This window comes from Pectinophora gossypiella, chromosome 12 (assembly GCF_024362695.1).
Source record: "Pectinophora gossypiella chromosome 12, ilPecGoss1.1, whole genome shotgun sequence".
NCBI lineage: Eukaryota > Metazoa > Arthropoda > Insecta > Lepidoptera > Gelechiidae > Pectinophora > Pectinophora gossypiella.
The window spans coordinates 15,104,696-15,129,582 of NC_065415.1; the positions used below are offsets into that span (position 1 = coordinate 15,104,696).

A 24,887-nucleotide genomic window follows, 5' to 3' on the forward strand; every position below is an offset into this window, starting at 1 on the left:
AGGGAAATACCGAGCATAGCTCTCTCCATTGCCCGCTGAGCGACACCGAACCTCCTCACGAGACCCATAGTAAGCGGCCACGTCTCACTGCCGTAGGTCATCACTGGCAACACGCACTGGTCAAAGACTTTCGTCTTGAGACACTGAGGTATTTTGGACGAGAAGATATTCCGCAGCTTCCCAATTTTCAATTTTAACTTATAACGTCGAATTCTGTGATTTAGAGGGTTTAGAGCCTGAGTTGGGATTCGAACCCGCGACAATAAGATGTAAGCCACGCGTTCTTCGAACAGAGCTATCACGGATTGGGAAAAGTAACTCCAGCGAAATATATCGAGTCACACTTACATGGTAAGAACATTTGCGGCCTCTTCGAACAAGAGAGAAAAATAATCATTTTATGATTACATATTTTTCTCTTTCTATTAGTTTCTTGACGGTATAAAATGTTATTTTGAATTTTTCAATCTGTTTTCTAATGACAATAACATTGAAAATAATCGTTTTCTGAATTCGTACACTTTTTTTGCACAGTTTAGGGCAAACGACCTCTCAGCAATTCGTGGAAAGCAACCTGTACAAGTTACGCTCGGTTTACAAATTAATGAAAAACATTTGGGACACCGCATTACGCGATGCGACATTTCTGGACAAGTGCGAGCGCATCGTCGACGTAAAAACCGCTAATTGCCACTACAATGGTCCACAAAGCCACCGCTTTTCCCACGGACCATCCACGCATGCGTACCGATCATTTCAGGCATGCCCCTCTTTTATTGCCAAAAATTAATGCCCAGTAAACAGTCCCTAATTACCCACCAGCCTTGTTAAACCCCCCCAACCGGCCCTCGCGAGACACATTTCGAAGAAAACACTACCAGAAAACATATTAAAATACGCAATAACAAAATAATAATACAATATTAACCGACATATTACGGACACCCCGATTCCTTTGTCGACGCAATCATCTTTAATAGCGTTTTAATTTTATTGGTTAATGCTTTCTTTTAAAATCGTGTAATTTTTGTTAATAACTCTATATATGCGACGACACTTGGGTTTTAAAAATTACAGGCTGGACAGTAAATCATTGGAGTAGACAATTTCCCTGCAGGCATTAAAAAGCAGATGGTACTAATGAAATGCAAACGACTATTAAAACTGCATGCGGTGATGATATAAAATTTTGCTTGTAGAATGTAGAGTTGGTTTACGAGGCTTCTCTAGGAACTATAAGGGACGTAACATGTACACATTAGTATCAAGAAGTTGTTATCGGTAATTATTGAAGAGGCCGCGATAGGAATACTAAGGGCGTCGTACACGAGCATAGTGTTAATCCACGGGTTAACAACGTAATTAGTTTAACAAGTTAATTAAGGCGGGAGAACAACGTTTTGAACACTTATTATGCAATAAACTTGTGCCGTAAAATTTCTGTTAAAATGTACCAACATAATACTGCCTTGTTTGAAGATCAAGCGCAACTTAAGTTCGAAGAACACAGAATTTTAACCGAGAGTCATTTTCAGATTCAAAAACAACAGAATAGCTAAAGAAGTAGATAGACCTACTTCTATAGGTATATTCGTATATATCCAAAGCATCACAGACATAGTTCCACACATCAGACTTGCGGTAGTCGACAGCCACCCTTAACCAGTCTAGCTGCTAGAATTCTAACAGCTCCCGCCGTTCCACTTTCACTACGCCCGGAGGTGTGATGCCATTATCGTATGGTGGCCAGACGAAGGCAATTCCTATGGAAATGAGCGATCTATAGGACCAGTTGCAACTAGTGCAAGGCTAAGCATTAACGTTTATTGCGCTTCAGGAAAGTCTAGCCAAGGAATTTGTTGGAAAACGCAAACTTGACGATTAAAAGTAAAACAAGGTTTTACTAGTTGTTGGTGATGTTAAGAATGCATTAGCCGATGCCCAATTTGTGACTTACCTGGTTTAAGAACAAATTACACTGTTGTTAAAAGTCTTTAAATAAACAGCAATCAAGTTGAAGTTTAAAGCACATTAAATTAAAAACGAATCTGATGAAAAAATGTTTCAAGTTACAAAGCGAGTTAACAGCTAAATATCATTTTTAAAAAAGGTAAATGTACCTACAACTTAATAAATAAGCAGAATATCATTAACAGTACAAACAAGTCACCTACTCTATAATATCTCGAACGGATCAAAAACATTATAATAAGCGTTTAACTGTAGTTAAAGGACAAGTCTGATACACCTGTTCACTGGATTAAACTGGCTCTAGATAAGAGATGTCAAAATAAATGAAGTGTAACATCAGGACCAGTTACAAAAGGCAGATAAAAGCACGAGAATTTCACCAAAGAGACTCGCTGGCAACGTAATCTCCTTCGATGACCTAAAAAAATAAAACGCGTTGAAAAAACAGCCCTGCCAGGAAACCCCAAAAACAGGTTCAGGAGGCGATACCATATCTGCTCGACTGGACTAATCGTAAAAGGCTGAACAAGTAGCCCCTTTTGCCTACGCCACGTGGTTTTGTTTGAGTACGTCATCCCACCCCGTTATGGCAAGAATATTGAGTTGATTCACCTTTGCATTGCAGTTTATGGAAGGGTCAAGTCGACGGTTTGGACGCTTTAGTGGTTTTAATAACGCCGCTTCGTGTTTACGTAAATTATTACCACAATAAAGTTAACTTAGGCTGCGTTTTACAATCTTTCATATAAGAAAGTCCCATTGAATTTACAAAAGTAAGAACCTCATTAATTTAAACCGCGTCATCTTTTACAATAACCGTGTCTTCATAATGACTGAATACGTAAGTAACTGTCATTCCGCGTGTAATAACCTCTTCTTTACTTCCATTATTCGCAATCCGTTCAACGTTTCATTTATCTTGTGAGTGCTTTTGATTTGTATCGATGTTCGGGAGTATTAAGGTGAATTTGTTAAAAGCTGGCGGTTCAATACTGGATCATAATGATGGAAAAGTGAAAGCAGGACGAGTTATGCACACATGTTGATCGGTAGCTGTCTGTTTAATCGCGATTGGGACCGAACTTGATTGGTCTTGCAAAATTTTCGAAATTACGTATTGGATCGATAATTTTGACTCACAACCCTTTCTCTGCAATTAGCGCGGGTCATCTCAAAACGTAATACCTGATATTTTGACATAATTAATGTTATCAATAAAGACAAGGGCAATATTATATAATTTTTGTACCTACCTGGTGCAATGCATATCGCTGGTGACGCTGTCAGCGTTATGGGTGGTACATTTACGCTTGGTACGATTTGGGACGGGCTTTTTAACTAAAGCTGTGCCTGTATTTGTAGTTTTTAGTTTTAAGTGACGTGTAATATGTATTTAAAGAAATAATTGTAGACTAAATTTGATTGCACACTATAGAAGAAGTCGATTCGACTTTAGTTCTCTTGATCAGTCTTTTTTTCTTAAGACTGCATCATCTATCTCACGATTTCAATACTAAATGGGACTATTGTCTTCTTGTAAATTGCGATTGTGATTTTACACATCATGCGCAATTTATGGCCGAGAAATGTGTATGCCTGGTTAACCAAATTGATATTCAGCGGTAGACATTAAAACAGCAGCGGCGGCTGGTATAGAAAGACCTAGGAGGACGTACGTTGACCAAATTAGTAATCATCATCTCCCTAGCATTATCCGGTTTTTCACAGGGTCCGCGTATCTAACCTGAAGATTTGACAAGTCCGGTTTTTTACAGAAGCGACTGCCTGATCAAATTGGTAATGTTCTTAAAAAAGGTTCAGTACTATCTATTCTGAACCTGCGTGCGTGTATGAAACGATTGACGAATGTGGAGGAAGCTAGAGAAGTGTGTCAGGATCGAAGCAAATGGAATTCCATAGTATCTGCTTACCCAGGTGGGAAATAGACGTGAGTTTATATATATCTACTCAGCCTGTATCCACCCACTGCTGGGTATAGGCTTCCTCTCTTTCACGCCATCCTTTCCGGTCCTGTGCAAGTCTCATCCATTGCTTTGCGACGTGGGCTCGTGGTCTGCCTCGATACGCATACCATCTCTTGGCCACCAACAGCCTTCGTCCATCTGTTGTCTTCCCGTCTTGCCAAGTGTCCTGCCCATCTTCACTTAAGCCTAGCGATTCGTATACCTACATTTTCGACTTTAGTGCGTTGCCGAATTTCGGTTTGGTATGTAGAAATTAAAAACTTAAAAGTGAATGTGTCTTAACTCTTGCATAAATCAAGAATCTGTATCGCCGGCAAGTGATTGTCAGTCACATAATCAGATCACATTAGGGTTGATTGACAAGCGGGAGCATTTATAAATTAACAGGTTCCAACACCTGTTATGTAATATAACTTGCTACTTTGTAACTACTAGAGTACCTGCGGGACTTAGTATTTGATTGAGCATTCAAACTGAATACTTACTGTGTGAATTTTTAAAATATTTTAAAAATAGTACAATATTCAAACATTTTAACTTTGTTTCGAACGATTCAAAATTTGGAACGGTTAAATATCAAAAAACAGTAAGTATTTTACTCATTTTCAATTAAACTGGATAATAATATGTATATATTATTGAATTCTTTAGACAGAGAAGACATGATCTTATACAACCCGAGCTCCACTTAACAAGGCGCTACAAATACTAGAACCACAATCGCTCCTATTAATAAAATCACTTAGCTAAATACTAGGTTCACAAACCCTAGTCGACTGGCGACAAATGCAAGCTTCTGGCGTCGACAGCGATTACTTTAAACGGCGCTTAAACAATAATTATCGATTACTGGAACCGTGTACTTATTGGCGTAACTCTAGTAAGCAAAACACCGATTAAGAATAAACTTAGATTAAAAATAGAACAGCCCTGTGCTCAGTGCGATTGTGACGTAGCAAGTCATAATGTTGCAAAAAGAACAACGCCCAATATGTTTTCCTTCACCGCTGAGCACGTGATAATCTTTTTTGAATCAAACATGAATTTGATTTAGTCTTATGCTGGGATTCGAACCTGGTGTGGTCAAGCATTGTACCAACTGGGCTACCACGGCTCTTAGTCAGCGTTATACCATTCATCATCACCAGCCCATTAACGTCCCCACTGCTGGGGCACGGGCCTTCCCTATGGATGGATAGGGAGATCGGGCCTTAAACCATCACGCGGGCTCAGTGCGGATTGATGGTTATTAACGACTGCTAATGCAGCCGGGACCAACGGCTTAACGTGCCTTCCGAAGCACGGAGGAGCTCGAGATGAAAACTTTTTTTTGTGGTCACCCATCCTATGACCGGCCTTTGCCGACCGAGCGCGTTTACCGCTGTGCCACCGAGCTCCTCAAAAAAAGAGGAAAATAAATCAACGCATTCGACTCCGAAACCAAGTTCCATGACCAAACTATTACAATAAACAAGTCCATTGATTTCCCGCCAAAAGTCTGACGTAAGCAACATTAAACAATGAAAAAAATGATTAGCAGACAATGATGAATGATAGGCAGGAAAATCCAATCAATGATAGTCCCAACTAGGCACTATATCCTGTCACCAATCCATTCACAATGGCTTCAACACTTCAATTAATATGTGCATGTATAAGTAACGCTATATGTATATATACAGGCTGTTAGTGACATCGTAACGAATACTAAGGGGGATGATTCAGGCCATGATTCTGAGTTAATATCAAGTGGAATTTTCCGTCACAAAATTCATGATTTAATTTTTTAATTATTAGCAATTCTATACTTTTGCGATGGAAAATTCCACTCGATATTAACACAGAATATAGAGCTGACTCATCCTTCTCAGTATTCGTTACGATACCGAGGGGGATGGTTCAGACCATGATTTCGAGTTGATATCAAGTGGAATTTCCTATCGGAAAATTCATGAAAATTTTAGTGTCTTTTTAAATTATTTTCAGTTCCATACTTTTGCGACGGAAAATTTCACTTTAACTCAGAATCATGATCTGAATCATCCCCCTTAGTATTCGTTACGATGTCGCTAACATGCTGTATATAATTATGTGTGTGTGTGTGTGTGTGTGTGTGTAGGTATGTAAGCTATTTACTATGGAACACATTGTCATCAAGAATCTTGATCTTAATTTAAATGTAGCTTATATTTAAATCTACGCGACACGCCTCCCACATCAGGCAGGATTCCCCGGTCGTAAAGTCTAGAGAATCACAAACAGACACAAGTTATACTTAATTAAGAATTGTTGATCGAATAATAACGAGGAACTCACCAGACAAGGTTCCCCAAAAATACAGATGGCGCTGTATTCCTTTAACGTGATAATTACCTATTTTCTCATTGCTCGAGTACATAATATTATTCAAAAATAATAGTATGTAATGGTGGAGGCATATATAAAAATATTTGACTGACGAATTTTTAATTAATAAATAATATACAAACTTCTGTTGTACTTCTCGTTCATTTCCTTCTTTTTTTCTACACAATTCAGGACAGGATTTGAAATTTTAACACTTCGCATTTTGTTTTAATAAGTCATAAGTCAAGCCGAGAAACATCGTACTTCTAATATAGGTAGATAAGGTAAATTTTTTCCATATTTATATCTATACTTCCAAACAGTTTAAGTAGATAAAAATAAACATCCTCATCCTTCAAAATATTACCTATACAGACTGCGAAACGAACGCAACGTGTTGCAAACAAGAAATAATAAAAACATGGTTTCTGCTTCGATAAAGAGCTACATGCAAATGCAGGACTAGCTATCAATGGCGTCGATAATTACGCGTTTATAGCCTGCCAGTCCATTCATAAACAAGCGAGCAATCTCGTGAATGACCGGCGCCCTTAATTTATTGTGTCGCGGGCACACTTCCATAAGTTTCCTGCTCGCCTATTACCATTTATCGAATGTTGTCGACGCTATCATTTCCAACACTAACCTTGCTTTATCGCAACGCCATTCAGAAAACTACAATTTATAACAACTAACAGTTAAATTACTACAATCGACAACGCAACCTCGAACTCGGCTAGAAAAAATATAATTCAATTAAAACGTTCCATTGAAGAAAAACCCGAACATGAAACCTGTCTGTTAATAAGTCGTCTTAATGGTCTCATGGCTGAATACATTTTAGCGCTAAATAAACAAACGGTTATCAGCGATCGGGCGTAGGGTACCAGGATAACAGGAGCCGCTTGAAGCGCCGCGCCACGATACCATCACGCCGATACGCATCAAGGAAGACCACTTGTCAATACACTTCACGAGCGAGCCCCGCTGACGGCCGTCCGCCCGTCCCGACCGCGGCCGGTTCCCATGAATTGTGTGGCCGCGAGACACTTTTATACCTCTGTCCGACAAGATGTAAGCCCCCGGTGCCTTACATGTTAATGCATCTGCTATCGGCTGCTTTACGACCGATCCGCACAATCGATCCACTTTCTAATTCAATTCAATACGACGATTTAGATCACTACAAAACGGCCGTGTTAAATGCTAATTTCTGTCTCTATGCAAATTAAACGCAGCGCCTCTAAATAGTATTAAGACGGTGCAATCCGCTAACCTTATTTACTGGACAATTCAGACGTCGCGGAACACAGGTGGTCCGATAAAGGTTCGGCGCGTCTCTGAAGAGCCGCCCTCCCTAAAAGGATAATAATGCGTCGTTGCCGAGTTCCCGGCTCGAGCCCAGAATCCCGGGACTCCTTGAGAAATGTAAATTGTCCGGGCACCTGACAAATAGCTTAATTAACGGCTAACACGCGACGCGAGAGTTGCGGCGGTAATCCGAATGCCTCGCCGATGGTCGCACTGCGTAACTACAAGTTCGTTTCTCAATAATTTTAATACTGTACTTAATGCGCGCCCTAGAATCTCCTAATTATACTTGATAGCCCTTAGGTTGCAAGCGAGTTAAGGATCCGATTCGATTCCGAGCGACAATCTGGGCAATAAATGCTTGGAATACAATGAACAAAAGAAGCTCGGTGGAACTTATTATAGCCCACATGCGGTAATTTAACGAAGGCATTAAATTTCAAGGTTGAAATGGGAGTTAGGTTGTGAGATTTAGTTTTTTCGCAATGTTATGTTGGTGGTAGGCGGGCTGTGGGCGCGCACGTGAGCCAGTGACGTGATGACTCGGGTATTTCAAGACAACTTGACTGAACTTGAACAACTGGAGTCGAATCTGTTTCATTCAACGGAACATTCTCAAATACGTATACTTTATTATTCCGAAATAAATAATTAAAAAAATAAAATATATTAATATAAAAAATAATAATAATAATTTTTTTTTCAATTCTATTTTGTGTTATATTTTGTTTTTTCCTGTTTGTACAATAAAGTATTTGTTATGTTGTTATGTTATGTTATGAAATCAAACTAGCAACAAAAGTTACTTAACTAGTACACGGCAAATGGCGGCCTTATCGCTTAAAGCTACTCCAGGCAACTATAAAGTGGGGAAAATATGGAAAAGCGTTTGTACAAACTTGTAAATATGGATCGTAAGATTTTCCAAAAATGTATAATATTTTGAAATTAGACTCAACTTGTTAGAACATACATAAGTTCCCGCGTACTTCCCGTTAAAGTAGGCAGAGACCACAGAATTCCACTAATTAGTAGTCTTGATAATTTCTCTCTATAACAAATGTTGCGCAAACTGTCGTAATCACTTGACACTTACAAGACGTAAAACAAACTTGTAGCACACCCCAGACACTTCATACAAAACACCTCGTTTTACACAGACATTACACATTGACGTTATCGTACACGCACATCTGTGTGTGTGACGTCTGACGCCATACGATTGAAAACAGAAGGGGTGAGGTAAACCTACCTCAACCGCTGGTGTGGAACGGAGAGTTGCCGCTCTATACGTAGTATTACTCCTTATTCTATGCCCGTAGTCACATTAACATCACTATTCGGTCATTAGGCCGGTTCTAAGGTGCAAGAAGCTGTCAACAATGCGCGCAGCACGACCGGTCGCGTGGGTGATCTCTGCGCGGGCGCAATCACAACGAAGGGCGCGCGATGCTTCTAGTAAACATTATTTCTAGGGCACTACTTTTTCAAACACGTTTCAATGTGATTGAATTTTGATTTTCAGAAGTGTTCGCTGATGAAAATAAACTTTTAAACTTTTTTAAACTCTTAAGACACATCTAAAAAAAAGTTTTTTTTTTATATGTGTCTTAAGACCCCAAATACGGGGTTCATTTGCGTATATTTGCTGTTTGCGACCAACGCTCGCTGCCGATCCGTCGACCGCGGATAACGTGTACTGGGGGTTATGGCCATGGTTACTTTTGTGTATTTTCCGTATCGGTGGGGGCCGATACTGGCAATATCTATATCTAGGGAGATCCCTTTCTCCAAGAGTCCCCTTACCTAACCTGAAGATCTGACAAGTCCAGTTGTGTACAGAAGCGACTGCCTGTATGACCTTCCAACCGGTAGTAGTCGTTACATGAGCCATGTCAGGGTCGATGGGGTTGGTAATCCACACAACCCACACGATAAAAGATTATACGTTAGGTTACATACATCCGAAAACGAATTTCTCAGGTATAAGGGGTTCCACACGATGTTTTTCTTACAAATAAGAACTTAATTTTTATCTGAAACCCAGGGTAACTTTTACCAAATTTCTTAAGTAAGCTCGTCATCAAAAAAAGATCCTGTTAGAAGTCCTTGCACTTAACAAGTCCAAAAATCAAGATCCACCTGTCAGACTTCAATTACTGATCCCAAAAACTGAACCACAATTGTATTTCGTGAAATCGCGCGAATTTTGAAAGCTACGGCAAAAACTAGTAACTCTACTAATGGCAAAACTCGGTGTTTCCCACCAAAATCCTTGGATTTTTTAATTGGTCGGAAAAAACAGTCCCGCTCTGCTCTCGAATGCAATCAAATAAAAACCTACTCGTTAATGTTTTATGTATGAAATTCCTCCATCCATTATGGATGCGGCCCCGCTGGTTCGCTGCGTTGGTAAATTTTGACAAAGCGACAGATATGTGATCTCTATGGTGTTGGGTTTCTTTGTACTTTTCCGTTCAGCCATCGAGGTACAAGTTAGTGCAGATCAGTCTCTTTCTATCTTCAGTTAATCTTTCCGATAATATTATTTTGTCGGAAACACACATAAATTGAAACTTTCAACAAGATCTATATACACATCAGCTCACGACTACATCCCAGTCAGGGTAGTCTTATCAGAGGTACATCCATCACATCCATCTGACCATAAGATGGTGAGGCGTATCGTCTTTAATAGTCTCAAATCACATAGCATTAACTACTTGGCCGGACAAATGGAAAGCGCTGAGAGCTCTCTCCCGATAAGAGCGTCCAGCGTACCCGTGGATATGATATGATGGACCTTATACAAGCCTTACAAGATCCTTACAAGATGAACCTTACAAGATCAGCCAATTGTCCATTATGTTAGGAAGGAATCCGAAGACAAGCAGCTGAAAGTGTTCTATTCACCTTCCTCTTAGACAAAAAAGCCTCTCATAAGACGCACTTAACATCACACCTTTTCTTGTCGATCGGTACATCCTATCAGATCAATAACAATTAAACTTGTAACGATATATTAGCACTATACAAGGTGATAATAACCCGTAAACTGTTCTTAGTTTATAGATTAATGGTTGCTGCGGATATAGGACACCTGCGGGATAGAATAAGGAATAATATTGCGTATACCAAGGCAACTCTCCATTCCCTACTAGCGGCTGAGCTAGGTTTATCTAAACCCTAGTCTTACTTTAGTCTTCAATCGTATGGCCGTCTGACGTCACACACACAGATGTGCGTGTACGATAACGTCAATGTGTAGTGTCTGTGTAAACCGAGGTGTTTTGTATGAAGTGTCCGGGGTGTGCCTGCAGATTATTTCTTAGATATGATTAGGCATAACCATAAGCACCAAATCCCGCATTAATCCCGCAATCATATTTTTTGTCTCTACATTTAAGGTCGCACAGTCTCAGTATGAGAATTGCAAAGCGTACTATTTCGGTCGAACCTGTTGCGCCGGCGCTTCATGACGCAGGTGTCGCTAATGCAAGTACGGTTAGAATTTTAATTTTACATGGTTATCATACATAGTACATACGTAATATGAAGCGGAATGTAAAGTTCAGTACAATAAACGATTATATTTTGAATATAGAATGACTATTACAACGAACTAAGTACTTCAATTCACGGCGAGAGATAGAATTCAATATACTTTTCAAACGTAATAATTAGTGATGTAATTTTTCTAGTCGATCGAATATCGGCCCGTCTAAGAACAAGATCCCGCTTACGTACAGACACTACTGTTACGAGTAACAGGTGTATTTTTTCTAACATGTTGATGCTTTTTTTTGACATGACTCATTTTAGATTTGCCACGGATGGCATTAACTACTTACAAATAGGGAGAGCTGAAGGCTCTCACCCGGTACAACGTTTAAAACAACTGAGGGAGCCCAGTTGGGCGCGAACCTCGGCTCAGGGCGTCGTATGAGAGGAAAAATATTTGAAAGAATTAATCGACTCTAGTGGGTCGATAGCGATAAGCTCTGATTGAGGGAAAACGTCTACCACGCCGGCGAGGTCGGTGTCGGGATTAGCTGCCTCTATGACTAGAATAATCGGGTCGTCGGGATCGTATATTAGTCCTTCACGTGTTGATGCATTTAGCAATTGGAGTAAGCAGAAACCTTTACTACGATTCTGACTCACCTCTATCGATTCTTTCACTCACCATAATATACTCTTCAGAGAACACGTGACCTAGCCTTTCTTATAAAAAAAAACTAACATTCTGTTCTATACAAGCCCAGGATCAGAATAAATAAATAAACATGAAACTCTAAATAAACATTTGCTTAACTAGGCATAGAACCTACAACCTAACACTCAGCAGGAGGCATTATTAACAACTAAGCTAATGCAGCAACGCGGGCGGTCACGAGTTTCTAATACCTAACACTATAAACAACTATAAACTGCAATAACGTTAGATATATTCATTCATTTAATACAGCATTATACCGTACGCATGTTTTAATTATAATTACTTCCTGCAGCAAATACCTATCAATGAGCTTAGATTGTTGAATGAAACTTTACGTCATTTAAAGCAAATTAATCCTAGTCTAGTAAGGCTTTATGTAAGTGGAAGAGTGTCTGTAGTACGTAAAAGTATTAGTAAAAGTAAAAGTATTAGTATATTTTGGACCTTTCGTTCCTCCCGCGCCCATAACGCGTGGTATCCAGTTAATTTGCACAGGTGCGGAACAAAATCGATCGACTTAGAGCGTTCGGCCACTCTAGTGTCACATCACTATGTTATTCACTTTTGACAGCTATCTTCCTGCGTGTCTCGAAGTCGCTCTATAAGTTATGGTGTATCAAAATACTACATCACGCGAAACGTAATTCTCTACTTAGAACCTAATGTCTTAAGTATAATTTTTAAAAAGAAAAATCTTTGCTTACAATTGAGGTATCTTAGTACCAAATATTCCGTCAAATTTTCAGAAGCCGTAGACATGACTCCCAAATTCCCAAGAACAATCGCATAATTTGTATCACATAACGTGCGCATACGATTTCGGTAAAGATTCCTCGAAAACGTAACGTGGAGGCGCACGTTTACGTTCCAGTCGTGAGCGACTTCTCTTTTGATCTGCCGGCGACTAACGAAGTAACGATAAACCGATTAGTCTGGGAGACTTTACTGATGTCAATCGACTAATCACTCCGACTAGGGCCCGACTATTGTGAATGACAACTGTCGTTTGATAAGTTTTTGCTACGTACCGTGTCCTTAAACATCCTGGGTAAATACTGATAGTTCCTGGGAATTTAATATTATATTAAACAATTTTTTACTGTGTTTTAACCATTTATACGCGGCTAACTGGACATCAAGCGTCTATACACATTTACTGCTTAAAAAAATATTTTGTCTGAACTTACATAAATTTAACGAAATCCTAATTACCAGGAAGGAAAATCCTTCTTTTAATGACTTTCTATACATTTTGATGAATCGATTAACGATTAGATTAGGAAACTAAAGATTATCATTATTTATTGTTAAGGGCTAAAGCGATTTAAAGGTATCACTGCGACTGAGACCTGTAAAGATTTATTGTGTACATAAAATGACAGTGATAGTGATAGACAAAACAGTGATAAGTGCCATTTTAGCACTACAATGACAGTCAATCACACGAAAGTACCAGGCTGACATGAACACAAGGCGTTCACGCTAAGTGCCGTTGAGGCGGGCATTCCCGACTCACGCCACCCAGTCACACTTGACACGCCTCGCCCCTCTCTACCCGTACCATATGGTGGATAGCAAAGGTAGAATGGCAACAAAACGAAAGGCCAACTTTAATTGGTTGAGTTTCATTACCTTACCGCTTACTAAATTATGTGCTCCTGGTTACGGGCTGGTTAGGCGTCCGCGTTTGTTATCCTAACTTGACGTGACGCAGTCATGATTGAAAAAAAAAGACAATAGTGAATAGTAAAAAAATAGTAGATCAAAAATATCAAGTTATTATAGTACGTATGGGCTTAAATAAAATAGTTTTGTATCGTGCTAGTAATTATCGTATCCTAACACCAATAGTAAATAGTATATAATCTAATAAAATACTCAAAGCCGAAAGCATCAGTTCTAGTCAAAACCTGTAATAAAGAAACGGTTGCCACCGAGTCCGTTAACTAAAAAAAAAAAGAATGAAGGTTGAAGGCGGGAAAGTTGGTAGGCCGACTAAGCGTGCTCGAGGCAAGCCAAGCGTTAAGAGTTTAAAAGAAGTTCAGCCCAATATCGCTAGATGGCATTAAGAGTGAACGCAACGTTTGGCCACACTCTCAATACAATCTGCTCTCCTAGTACTTTGGGAACCATATTTGGCACTTTCGATTTTGCCCGCGCACTGTATTCGAGCACAAAAACGGTAGTCAAGTACCACACTCGTTATAATAATTAAATCGATCGATTTACTTATAATGTTTTTTAAACATATTTTTTATAACACTTGCAAAATTTATTATTTCGCCGAGGTAAAAAGATAATCGCCAGGTAAAACATAAACGTATAGATTATTAGTCTCCCCATGAGCTATCGAGGGTGAGCAGGGACCGAAAATTTGTAGTAATAACTGATATTATTTGGAGAAAATAAGTGTGCGGTGTGTAAGAATCGCATACGAATAAAATTAAATATTCGATATATGGTAATTGAGGAGCTCGGTGGCGCAGCGGTAAACGCGCTCGGTCTGCTATTGTTGAAGTTAAGCAACTTTCGCAAAGGCCGGTCATAGGATGGGTGACCACAAAAAAAAAATTCATTTCGAGCTCCTCCGTGCTTCGGAAGGCACGTTAAGCCGTTGGTCCCGGCTGCATTAGCAGTCGTTAATAACCATCAATCCGCACTGGGCCCGCGTGGTGGTTTAAGGCCCGATCTCCATATCCATCCATAGGGAAGGCCCGTGCCCCAGCAGTGGGGACGATGATATGAGTGTCGATGATGATATGATAATTAGCGATAACATGATCCTTCTTCCCAAACGGTACTATGTTACGAGTGTGCACAGCGAAAGTGTAAGATATATCATAATCACGCGGCCCATATAGAACCATACATATTAAATTAGCATTACTAATTAGCGAGCCAGTATCATATTTTGAACAGTATTTCAAGCAGCGACAGTGGCGCCAAAATACAGCACACGGTTGCCGCGGCATTAGCATTACAAAACCGAGCGTGAGATATGGGCCGCAGATGCGCTTGCGCTGCAATTAGTGTGCGCGCAATAAATAATTGTCTCATTTCGGAGGCTTGCAAGCTTTACGCTAGGAATTTGCAGGTGGAAGGTCGCTGTGTAAATGAAAAGGAAAATTAAAAATGTAATGGCATTAATATTAAACGCGCGAAGTGCTTAAGGTAATTGAATGTATTAGTTACACAAAAATATATTAACATAAAATATACCTAAAAATAATAGTGTAGGTATTGGTTTTTACGTGTTGATTTGTCGGAGCGCGGTGTTATCAAGTTACTGTATACTTGTTTATGGGCCCATTATTATGAATAAGACTACACCATTGGTTGACGTATTTCACACACACACGCCTACTTTTAATCAAACTATGGAAAATAAATGCCATAAATTGAATGGAATTTACAATCAGTAATTTGTAAAAACTCGTGTAAACAGCCACAAAAGTAATTTAATCAAATTAAAATGAAAACTTACTTTGTGATCCCTTTGTTTGGTTAGGACATTACAGGCTGACCTGATTGTCCAAAAAGTAAGATGATCCTTGCTTCGGAAGGCACGTTAAGCCGTTGGTCTCGGTTACTACTTACTGACGTAAGTAAGTAGTGGTTACAGCCATGTCAAGGGCTTTTGGCGGCTCAATAATAACCCTGACAGGGTTGATGAGGTTGGTAATTCACCTCACAAGCCACACAGGAGAAGAAAATGAAACAACCGGAGCGGGTACATTCTGACGCGTTATTAAAATCAACTCTAAACAATGCTTACGAAATCTAAGATCTAAATATTGCCAGGGCGTGTGGGAAAATAATCTCGAGAGCAATCTACATCCGAGCTAGGTCCTAATTAATTTAGTAATCGCTCGTGACGACTTATTCCTGCCTAGACCGACCGCGGGCCTAACGAAATCACGACTCCGCAAGACAACGATAATCGTTATTTTAAATTTATTAAAATGTCCTCTTTAAGGACTGTATCGGAACGCCTCTATCGGACTGTATAATTTATTCTTGGAGGAAAGCAATGATGGTGGGATTATATTCTCTGAAGCGGAATTGTTGAGTTCATTGTCAGGACTCAATTACGCGAAGTATATCTTTAAAGACGGTATTAATATTTAAATTTCTTTGTGTAAAATGTGTTTGTTATCGAAAGTAAAACAATAAAGGGACATGAAATTGGGTGGGTTTATTATAAAGATCAAATCTACTGATGTAAGTACGTAGTCGTTTGCGTGTCAGGGGCCTGTGGCGGCTCAATAATAACCTTGACACCAGGGTTGATGGGGTTGGTAATCCACTTCACAACCCACACGATAGAAGAAGAAATATCAAATGAGCAGAGGTTTTTAAACTAGACAGAGCCTGTATCTTGGGAAACCGAAAATATTGGGGTACAAGTAAGGTACAATAATACAATAGATTAGACTCCCGAGGCATGGAATGAACATTTCAATATAATATCTTTGATATTCGAAGTCCTAAGATGGATATGATGACCAGTATGATGTAGAAGTAAAGCCATTACCCATAAAGAAACCCTTCCTTAATCGACTGAATTGATAGAATATGCAGTTACATAACATAACAGGAACAGAATGCGAGTCAGTAGCAATAGGAAAACGGCCTCCGTGGTCCAGTGGTTTGAGCGTTGACTTCACAGAGGTCCCGGCTTCAAATCTCGGTTGGGACATATCACAAAATTATTTTTGTAATCCCCACTTTGGTTAGGACATTACAGGCTGATCACTCACTGTCCGAAAGTAAGATGATCCGTGCATCGGAAGGCACGTTAAGTCGTTGCCCCCGGTTACTACTTATTGATGTAAGTTAGTAGTCGTTACATAAGCCATGTCAGGGGCCTTTAGCGGCTCAGTAGTAACTCTGACATCAGGGTTGATGGGGTTGGTAATCCACCTCACAACCCACACGACAGAAGAAGTAGCAATATGATCCTGGTGGTACTTGCAAATAGGTGTGACAGCCTTCAGGGCAGAAATCCTGGATATCTATGATCCTAAGATACATTCAATTCCATTATGAGTAGTTAGTAGGTAGTTAAACGCGTTTTGTGTTTTCTCTTTACTTCCAGTCCAACTGAATTACCTACAATATGTGTATTTACCTTATTATGGTTGAAAAATAGGTAAACCTGGCTTCCTCCTCCCTTGATATTCCCTATTATAAATAGGAAATTCCTGTATATATTACAATAGGCGATCTAATTTATCAAAACCGTTTTGTTCAGGTCTTTTAAATTTAATTCCTGAGCTCTGACATCGTGGAAACCAACACTAAGCATGACTTTCAAAATAAATATAAATCTTAATGTTATCACAATGGGGATCTCTTTCGTTCCGCATCTTTGTTGTCATTGCTAAATGTAAATACGCCTTATGCAATAAGTAATCCAATTTCATGAGTAATTGCTCGGGAATTATGACGTTGGCAACATTCAATAAATTATATTTTTTTTTACTTTTTTAATGTATAAAAATGGCAATACTTTCGCTCTTCTTCTACGATCGACTGCAAGAAACGTATAATTTTTGTGTGCCTTATTATTAATATAAATAACCATGGTATAAAGACCAGGTATGCTCAATCCTATGACAAGCCACCGTTGCTAGCAAATCAGTCACTTTTTACTAAACGTCAAACGCGAAATTACTATGGAATTTGTGTGAAAAAGCGCACTGTGACGTCATAGAAAAACGTGATAAAATGTCGGACTTACATAACACATAAACAGCCTATTATGTCCCACTGCTGGGCACAGGTCTCCCCTCAATTAACCGGAGGGGGTATGGAGCATACTCCGCCACGCTGCTCCACTGCGGGTTGGTGGAGGTGTGTTTACGGCTAATAGCCGGGACCAACGGCTTAACGTGCCCTCCGAAGCACGGAATCATCTTACTTTTTCGGACAATCAGGTGATTCAAGCCTGAAAAGTCCTTACCAAACAAAGGACAATCTCACAAAGTGATTTCGACAATGTCCCCATCGGTAATCGAACCCGGACGTCCAGATCGTGAGCCTAGCGCTCTAACCACTAGACCACGAAGGCTGTTATTATACTTTTTATTATATTTTTGTGATTAAAATTCGTAAATAAGTTAAATAGAAAAAAGAAAATGGTTTCCGGTAGTTTTAGATCTGTCTTTATTTATCTTAAACCTAGTAGACGACCCAATTACACTTTTCAAAGCACTTTAGAATTTACAACCCTTAAACTTGTCTCAGTTTAACTCTCCTAAACCTAGTATTTTATTTTTTTGGCCTGGTTACGTAGACCTTTAGGCCACGTCTTCATTTTGGAGCTGGTTCCAGCAGACACATAGAAATATGCACTTATATTTTTTTTTAAATATTTTCTTAATGTTATTATAAATGGGTTGGAAACACTTCACATTTTTTAATAAACACAGCTACCTGCTAGACCAAGGCCCGTAATAGCCTCTAGTAGTCCACAAAACGGCGCGACTAAAGCTTGCTACACTCTTTCTAACATCCCGGACTTTATAATTCCTTAAAGCTGTCACGCCTTAAGTCACCCAAAGTCCAACAGGACACGGCTTCTAGTCTACCAGTACTACAAGACCCGATATAGACTGCTACACAACAGACCCCGACAATACCTGGCAACAAATACGGTCGTGTCGCACAGACGGCCCCTGCGGCGGCGCAATTAAACCGCCTTGTGATCTGCTAACTGATGAGGTTAACGAGGATCGGACTCGGGTTTTGAGATTTCCGGTATCAGGTAAGGGTCCTGACAGGGAGGTCTACAAGTTGCTCGTACCTTACAGCGACAATAGCGCCGTGAGCGAACGGGTTAACTTGCTTTCTTTTTGATAGTTTTGACGGCTTTTAAAGTGCTAAGCCTTAGACTGTCGGAACTCGGAACGTGGGGCGACAAGACATTATTTAACACGTAATTGTATCTGGTACCTCGACAGATTAGGGGTTAAATAAAAAAATGTCCAAAATATGCCTACGTTCAACTGTTTCAAAACACATTAATATTTTGTCATTTTAGAAATTATCGAATCGCTGAAACGAACAGAAACGCTGGTCATACGCTGCAAGTTAAAAATAAATTATTATTTGAAAGCCTACTCAAATCATCACATACTTAAGTAAAAAAATAAATAATTTGACCCGTTTTTACTTGATGCTACTTCATAAAATGGGATAAAAGCCAGACCATAATGTGATAGTGATTATATTCCATTTAACGGTGTTACACGAGATCCTACAAATGTCATAAAATAGGTTGCCTGGAAGAAATTGCTATTTAGCAATAAGGCAGCCGATTGCCTTCTCATGTCATTTTTTTAATTGTTTTTAGTGTTGAGTTTATATGTGCAATGAAACGATTTTGTATTGTATTGTATATGTCTTATCTTTTTTAATCGAAGTAGATTCCGTGACTTTTCCTTCGCAGTTTATCCTTCCCAACCTCCGCGCTCCTTCAAAATTAATTCCGATCAAAAAACGCCAGATGGCGTTTGTAACGAACGCTCTAACAAGTAACAACAGCACGCGGCGAGCTTTGATACCCGCTGTGCGACAGGCCCGCTTGCGTGCCGTGCGGACCACGGTGGTGGCCCAAGGAATTCGCGGCACGAAGCGACAGAGAAACTGTGTAAGGGTCGATGCCTACCGCGAACATTGGTGGATCAGATCGGATCACGGAAAGTGGAAAGATGAGGTTTTTTTTTTGACGTGACTTATTGTAGATTTGCCGCAGATGGCATTAACTACTTGGCCGGACAAATGGGGAGCGCTGAAGGCTCTCACTCAGAGGAACGATGAGGGGAAGCCTTTGGAACAGTCTAGACCGGATAGAAGGCTACAGCAAAATAGCGTGTAACACAATAGGCTAGTTTCCAACTAGTCAAATCAGTTACTTTTTACTAAACGTCAAAACACAAAATTACTATGGAATATGTATGAAAAAGCACACTGTGACGTCATAGAAAAACGAGATAAAATGTCGGACTTATTATTACGTTTTTCTTGATTAAAATTCATAATTAAATAATATAAACTGCCTATATACGTCCCACTGCTGAGCACAGGCCTCCCCTCAATCAACCAGAGGGGGTATGGAGCATACTCCACCACGCTGCTCCATTGCGGGTTGGTGGAGGTGTTTTTACGGCTAATAGCAGGGACCAACGGCTTAACGTGCCCTCCGAAGCACGGAATCATCTTACTTTTTCGGACAATCAGGTGATTCAAGCCTGAAAAGTTCTTACCAAACAAAGGACAGTCTCACAAAGTGATTTCGACAATGGGAATCGAACCCGGACCTCCAGATCGTGAGCCTAACGCTCTAACCACTAGACCAAAAAGGCTGTTAATATAAATTAAATAGACAAATGAAAATGTTTTTCATTAGTTTTAGATCTGTCTTTATTTAGTAATCAGAATTTCATAATTTATCTTGAACTTAATATACGACCCAATTTCATAGAAACCTCTCCGAATAATGACCGAGCAACCTGCGGAAATATCCTTCCCTATCACAGAATTAAAATGCTATCACTGCAAAAACAAAACAGAATGAAAAGGACGTAAGTATACCAGATATACGAATCAGATTGAAAATTTAAGCCTGCGTTTGGATTACTTAGTTTTCATTTATCGTCATGGTTGAGGACTACATATCAAATTAATTACAGGTTAGACTGGAAAAACGTACAAATTATTTTTACGGCAATTCCCTCCGGCACTCTTGGAACGCGGCACGGTCAACTAATTTAAAGTAATTTCAAAAAAATACTTTTGACACAGGGTAACTTTATGGTTGTATGGCAACCGGTCACAGGGTAAGTTTTTCATTCCAGTTTTGAAACTGTCATCTATCATTTGTCGTCCATAGATATGTTATAATGGACTGTTTGTGGGTGTGGGCACAAAAATGAATTGTCCAGTATGATATAAAACTTTGTTGAAAGGGTTAAAATAGTCATGGAAAAAATTGCAAGAACATATCGCTATAAAAGCGCTCGAAATTTAAATTAAAAAAGGCTAAAGCTGTTCGCCCCCGCTTTTAAATTGGACATCGATCGAATTAACCCGAGGATTTTGACGGACATCCCTACACGGGCCTCTAGGACGTCTACACGCGCAGATTGACAGTCCACCGGTTAATGAAGCTACGCGAGATTTTGCCCAACAAACCAATGTTTTAAATCCATTTACTAACAAACAAATACACTCAAGGGAGTTACTTTTTTCTCGTCTATAATGAGAGTAACAGAAAATAAGTTCAGCTGCCTTTGCGATTTTTCTAACTTGAAGAACTATCTAGGTATATCTTCGATGGGTTAGTAAACATAAGCTCACGCCTGTTATCCGTAAGGAAAATGGCAGAGTTTAGATATGATAAACTAAGATGGATAACATGGAAACACAAGAAAAGGAAGTCTAAACACCCGACAAGCAAAACCTTTAAATAGCACCAGAGAAAATAAAATAATGATTATTTTATTAATTTAACATAAACAGACCTCCCTCTAACTGTAACACGGGGCCTCCCTTCATTCAACCGAAGGGGAAATGGAGAATTCTATCAATTTAATATAGGATTAAAATTAGACACCTATGTAATCAAGTTTTCGTTCGCTTACATCGTGTCACACTGTTAAGAAAAATTACATGTCCATTTTTGTTTTTTTTGTAAAATATCCATAACGTTTTTTATTTAAATATCGAATTAATAACTATTTAAGAAAATTAATAAATATCTAACAAAAATATATAACGCTTAAAATGTAAAAAAGGAAACACTTAAACCGTGATGTTTCTTTTGGTATGTTATGATTATGATCATGATTAAATTGTTTTGTATACTTCCAAGTGGGTATTTAAACGCCGCGCGCGGATCATTTAAATCGAACAAATACCTATGTCATATTACCTATATCGTAAAATCTGTATTATTTATTTATCGATCTAGAAACTATGAATATACATGCGGTTTAATATAAATAAGTAATTAATTTTATTGCTGGTGTAATAACATAAAAGTTACTTCATAAATAAGAACGTCCCATAAAAATACATAGACCTAGGTCTAGTCTAGGTCTAATTACAGACTAATTATAAAATAGACGTAAATAATAACTACCGCTATGACATTGAATACTGCCACCCAACACGATTTTAATTTACCGAGAATATACGTAAATTAGGTAGATAGGTACATACGTGTCAATATGGTCTCACTGTCTACCCCATAAGAAGAACAGACCATATATTTTTTTAAATTAATTATATTTAAAAAATCGGAATATAAAAAATATCGATTTAAGTTTCATTAAAATAATAAAACCGGGAATTTCAAAACATGCACTTCACTAAATGCAAAATACATGCGCGTGGTGCCATCTGTTGACGATATTAATTACTGCTGTGACAGCTGACTAATCTAACACAATTAAACTTAAATTCAACTTTTAAAGCACTTATTTAACACAAAATGATGATCTGTATGTTATATATTGGTTAAATACTCTAATTTTACACGAATTAAATAGTAAATATAACAGAAATACTCACGAAAAGTTACCTCCCATCAGCTGACATCTGTCAAAACTTTCGACACAAATGCTCACAATAACACGCAAAATTATTGCAAAATACACCTTTTCTATATTCTTGAACGCAAAATTACGATATTCTGACAAAAAACATGCAATTCGACCCATTTTAGGCAATATTCCACAGGATTTCATTGGTCATATAAACATAACCTATAACCTCAATAACATTACCAATTCAAAGGATTTTCAGGACAAAACAGGGCTTCGATTTATGATAACTTAACTTGTATGATGCTTACTTATCATTTTCAATGGAAACTTTCACAAAGAACTCATCATTATCATTTTTGATTACTTGTATTATGTCACTGCACTTCATATATTTGTGATGCATTTTACTCATCATTTTAATCACAAATTGTGCAACAATTCTGATCAACAAATTATAATATATTCAACTACAACTTCTAAATTATCAGAAAGATATTTTGATAGTTTTAGCACTCATAAAAAATCTTTTTAAGTTGAAGAACATTTTTCAATATAGCGCTGTAGAATATTTAGGATGTTTTATTTACACTTTAGATACTTGCAATGAATGGATTATGAAATTTAATATTTATGTTGCCAACAATTGTTGACTGTAAGTAAACATAAATATTGAACTGAATTTAAATATTGTGAGACTTCTTGCACTTCCGTTGTTAGAAATTAATGCACAATTTGTTTTCAATTCTGAACTGTTCGCAGCCACTAGTTTCAGCTTGTTGCACTGGTAATGTGATGAGGTTGCAGCCATCATGTGCTATACTTTCACAGCACAAGTGTGTCAGCGGACAGAGCTCACTCGGTCCATATGGAATATTGCCAAAAGTGGTCTCCGCAACCCACCTTCTTCATAATGCCGGTCTTCCGCTTAGAGAAGGTAGTGTACCGCCGCAGCTTGTTGTCTATGTATTCCATCTTAATCTTGACGCGGCCTTTCGTCTTCTTGCCATTGGACGGGGGCGACTTCTTGGGCTGCAGGGAGGCATAGCCGTCGTCGGCGATGTCCTGCATCTGGCAGGGGTCGAGGCCGAGGCTCTGCGGCGGGCGGTCGTCGTAGCACTGCTCTGAGGGCCGCTTCACGCCGCGCGACACCGGGCACGGCTGCATGCCCTGCCGCAGGGCGCCGCCGAGCGAGCTGGGCGGCCGCCCCGTGCCATACATATCGGGCACCTCTCCCAACAGTCCAATGCCGTACGGCGACCCGAAGCGGGGCTCGCGCGCTCCGCCGGGCGCGTCCATGATAACCTCGCAGTACGCCACAGTAACCGGTGCGCGCACGCGCTATTCACACTTCACCGTTCGAACGTCGAACGGAGACTAACCGAAAACGCGAAAGGACCGAGGGCGGGACTGACGGCTCGGCCGCTCGGACCGCGACTGACTTCTCGCAATTCCGTCCCGCGCACCTCGACCGCTATCGATCTCGCTCTAACGCCCGAAGCAGATGCGATTCGCGAGCGGGACGGCGGTTCTGTTGCGGACGTAACCCGACACATCCGTAGGGAAACCGCTCCGCACCAGGAACCCGCGAACGTTTCTGTGCCCGAAATCTCGTATTAAAATAGAGCTTTTATTTTGAGTTTATTTCGTAAATAGAAATAATAGAGTCGGAAGTGGAGCGGCGCGCACGCAGGGCGCGGGGCGGTGGGAGGGCCCGCGCCGTATTTAGCCTCGCGCCGTGCCAAATATGGCAATCGTCGTTCAAATGGGGGCCACTGAAATCCCTCCTACTCGCACCTGGCGATTTTCACGCGTCTAATAATTAAAAACTCTGTCACGTTATTTATTGTGTGGACGGCTAAGTACGCGTACCTATTACCTATAGATGTGCCTTGGCTGCAGTCCATACATAGAGACCTGGTCACCACCAGTAACCAGTCATTCCGCACCAAGTTGTTGCAACCTGACCAAGTCGGCGTTTCATTTTTAAGAACTAACCGAGCGATTTCAATTTCCAAGTTATTTTTCTTACGAACAGATCACGTAGTTTCAGAAATTATAATACCTACTTACATAATTATTACCTACCTAACTACCTACTTAGAAGCGCTTTCTAGACATTTAATCATAATTCAACTTACTTAGTTTGCAATTTGAAACTTTTCCTTGCTTTTAAAATAGGTAAGTAATCTAGGTAATAGGTATCTTGGTAGGGATGATGAGAATACATTCTTAATAGATTAAATCTGGAAATAACAAGTCACAGTGGTGAAAAGTCATAAAAGGACCGTCTTTAGATTCGTTTTGAAATTGACATCTTATTGTTTAGTGGCCTAACACATCTTGATAAGGTTTGTGTGGCCTGTTTGTCATCTCTAAGTAGGAAAGTATATTTCCGCCGATACGATAATGCAGTTCATCTTGCGAAGGATGTACCTCTGTCTTGATACCTACCCCAATTGGGATATAGGTACCTAGTCGTGAGCTTAATTGTTTGTAGCATGT

The 24,887-nt window shown here is 39.5% G+C and overlaps 1 protein-coding gene across 2 annotated transcripts in view; it reads right to left on the reverse strand.

Moving 5' to 3' along the window:
* Window positions 1-23,804, reverse strand: part of LOC126371284 (serum response factor homolog) — a 336,720-nt gene extending 312,916 nt beyond the window's left edge. Inside the window, exon 1 of one of the 2 annotated variants that reach the window (XM_050016582.1) lies at window positions 23,286-23,714. In XM_050016582.1, coding sequence (XP_049872539.1) covers window positions 23,286-23,681 — 396 coding nt within the window. In that variant the 5' untranslated portion in view covers window positions 23,682-23,714. Of the gene's footprint in view, window positions 1-23,285 lie in introns of both variants that reach the window. The other variant, XM_050016580.1, reaches the window with a different exon arrangement.
* Between the last annotated feature and the right edge of the window lie 1,083 nt (window positions 23,805-24,887).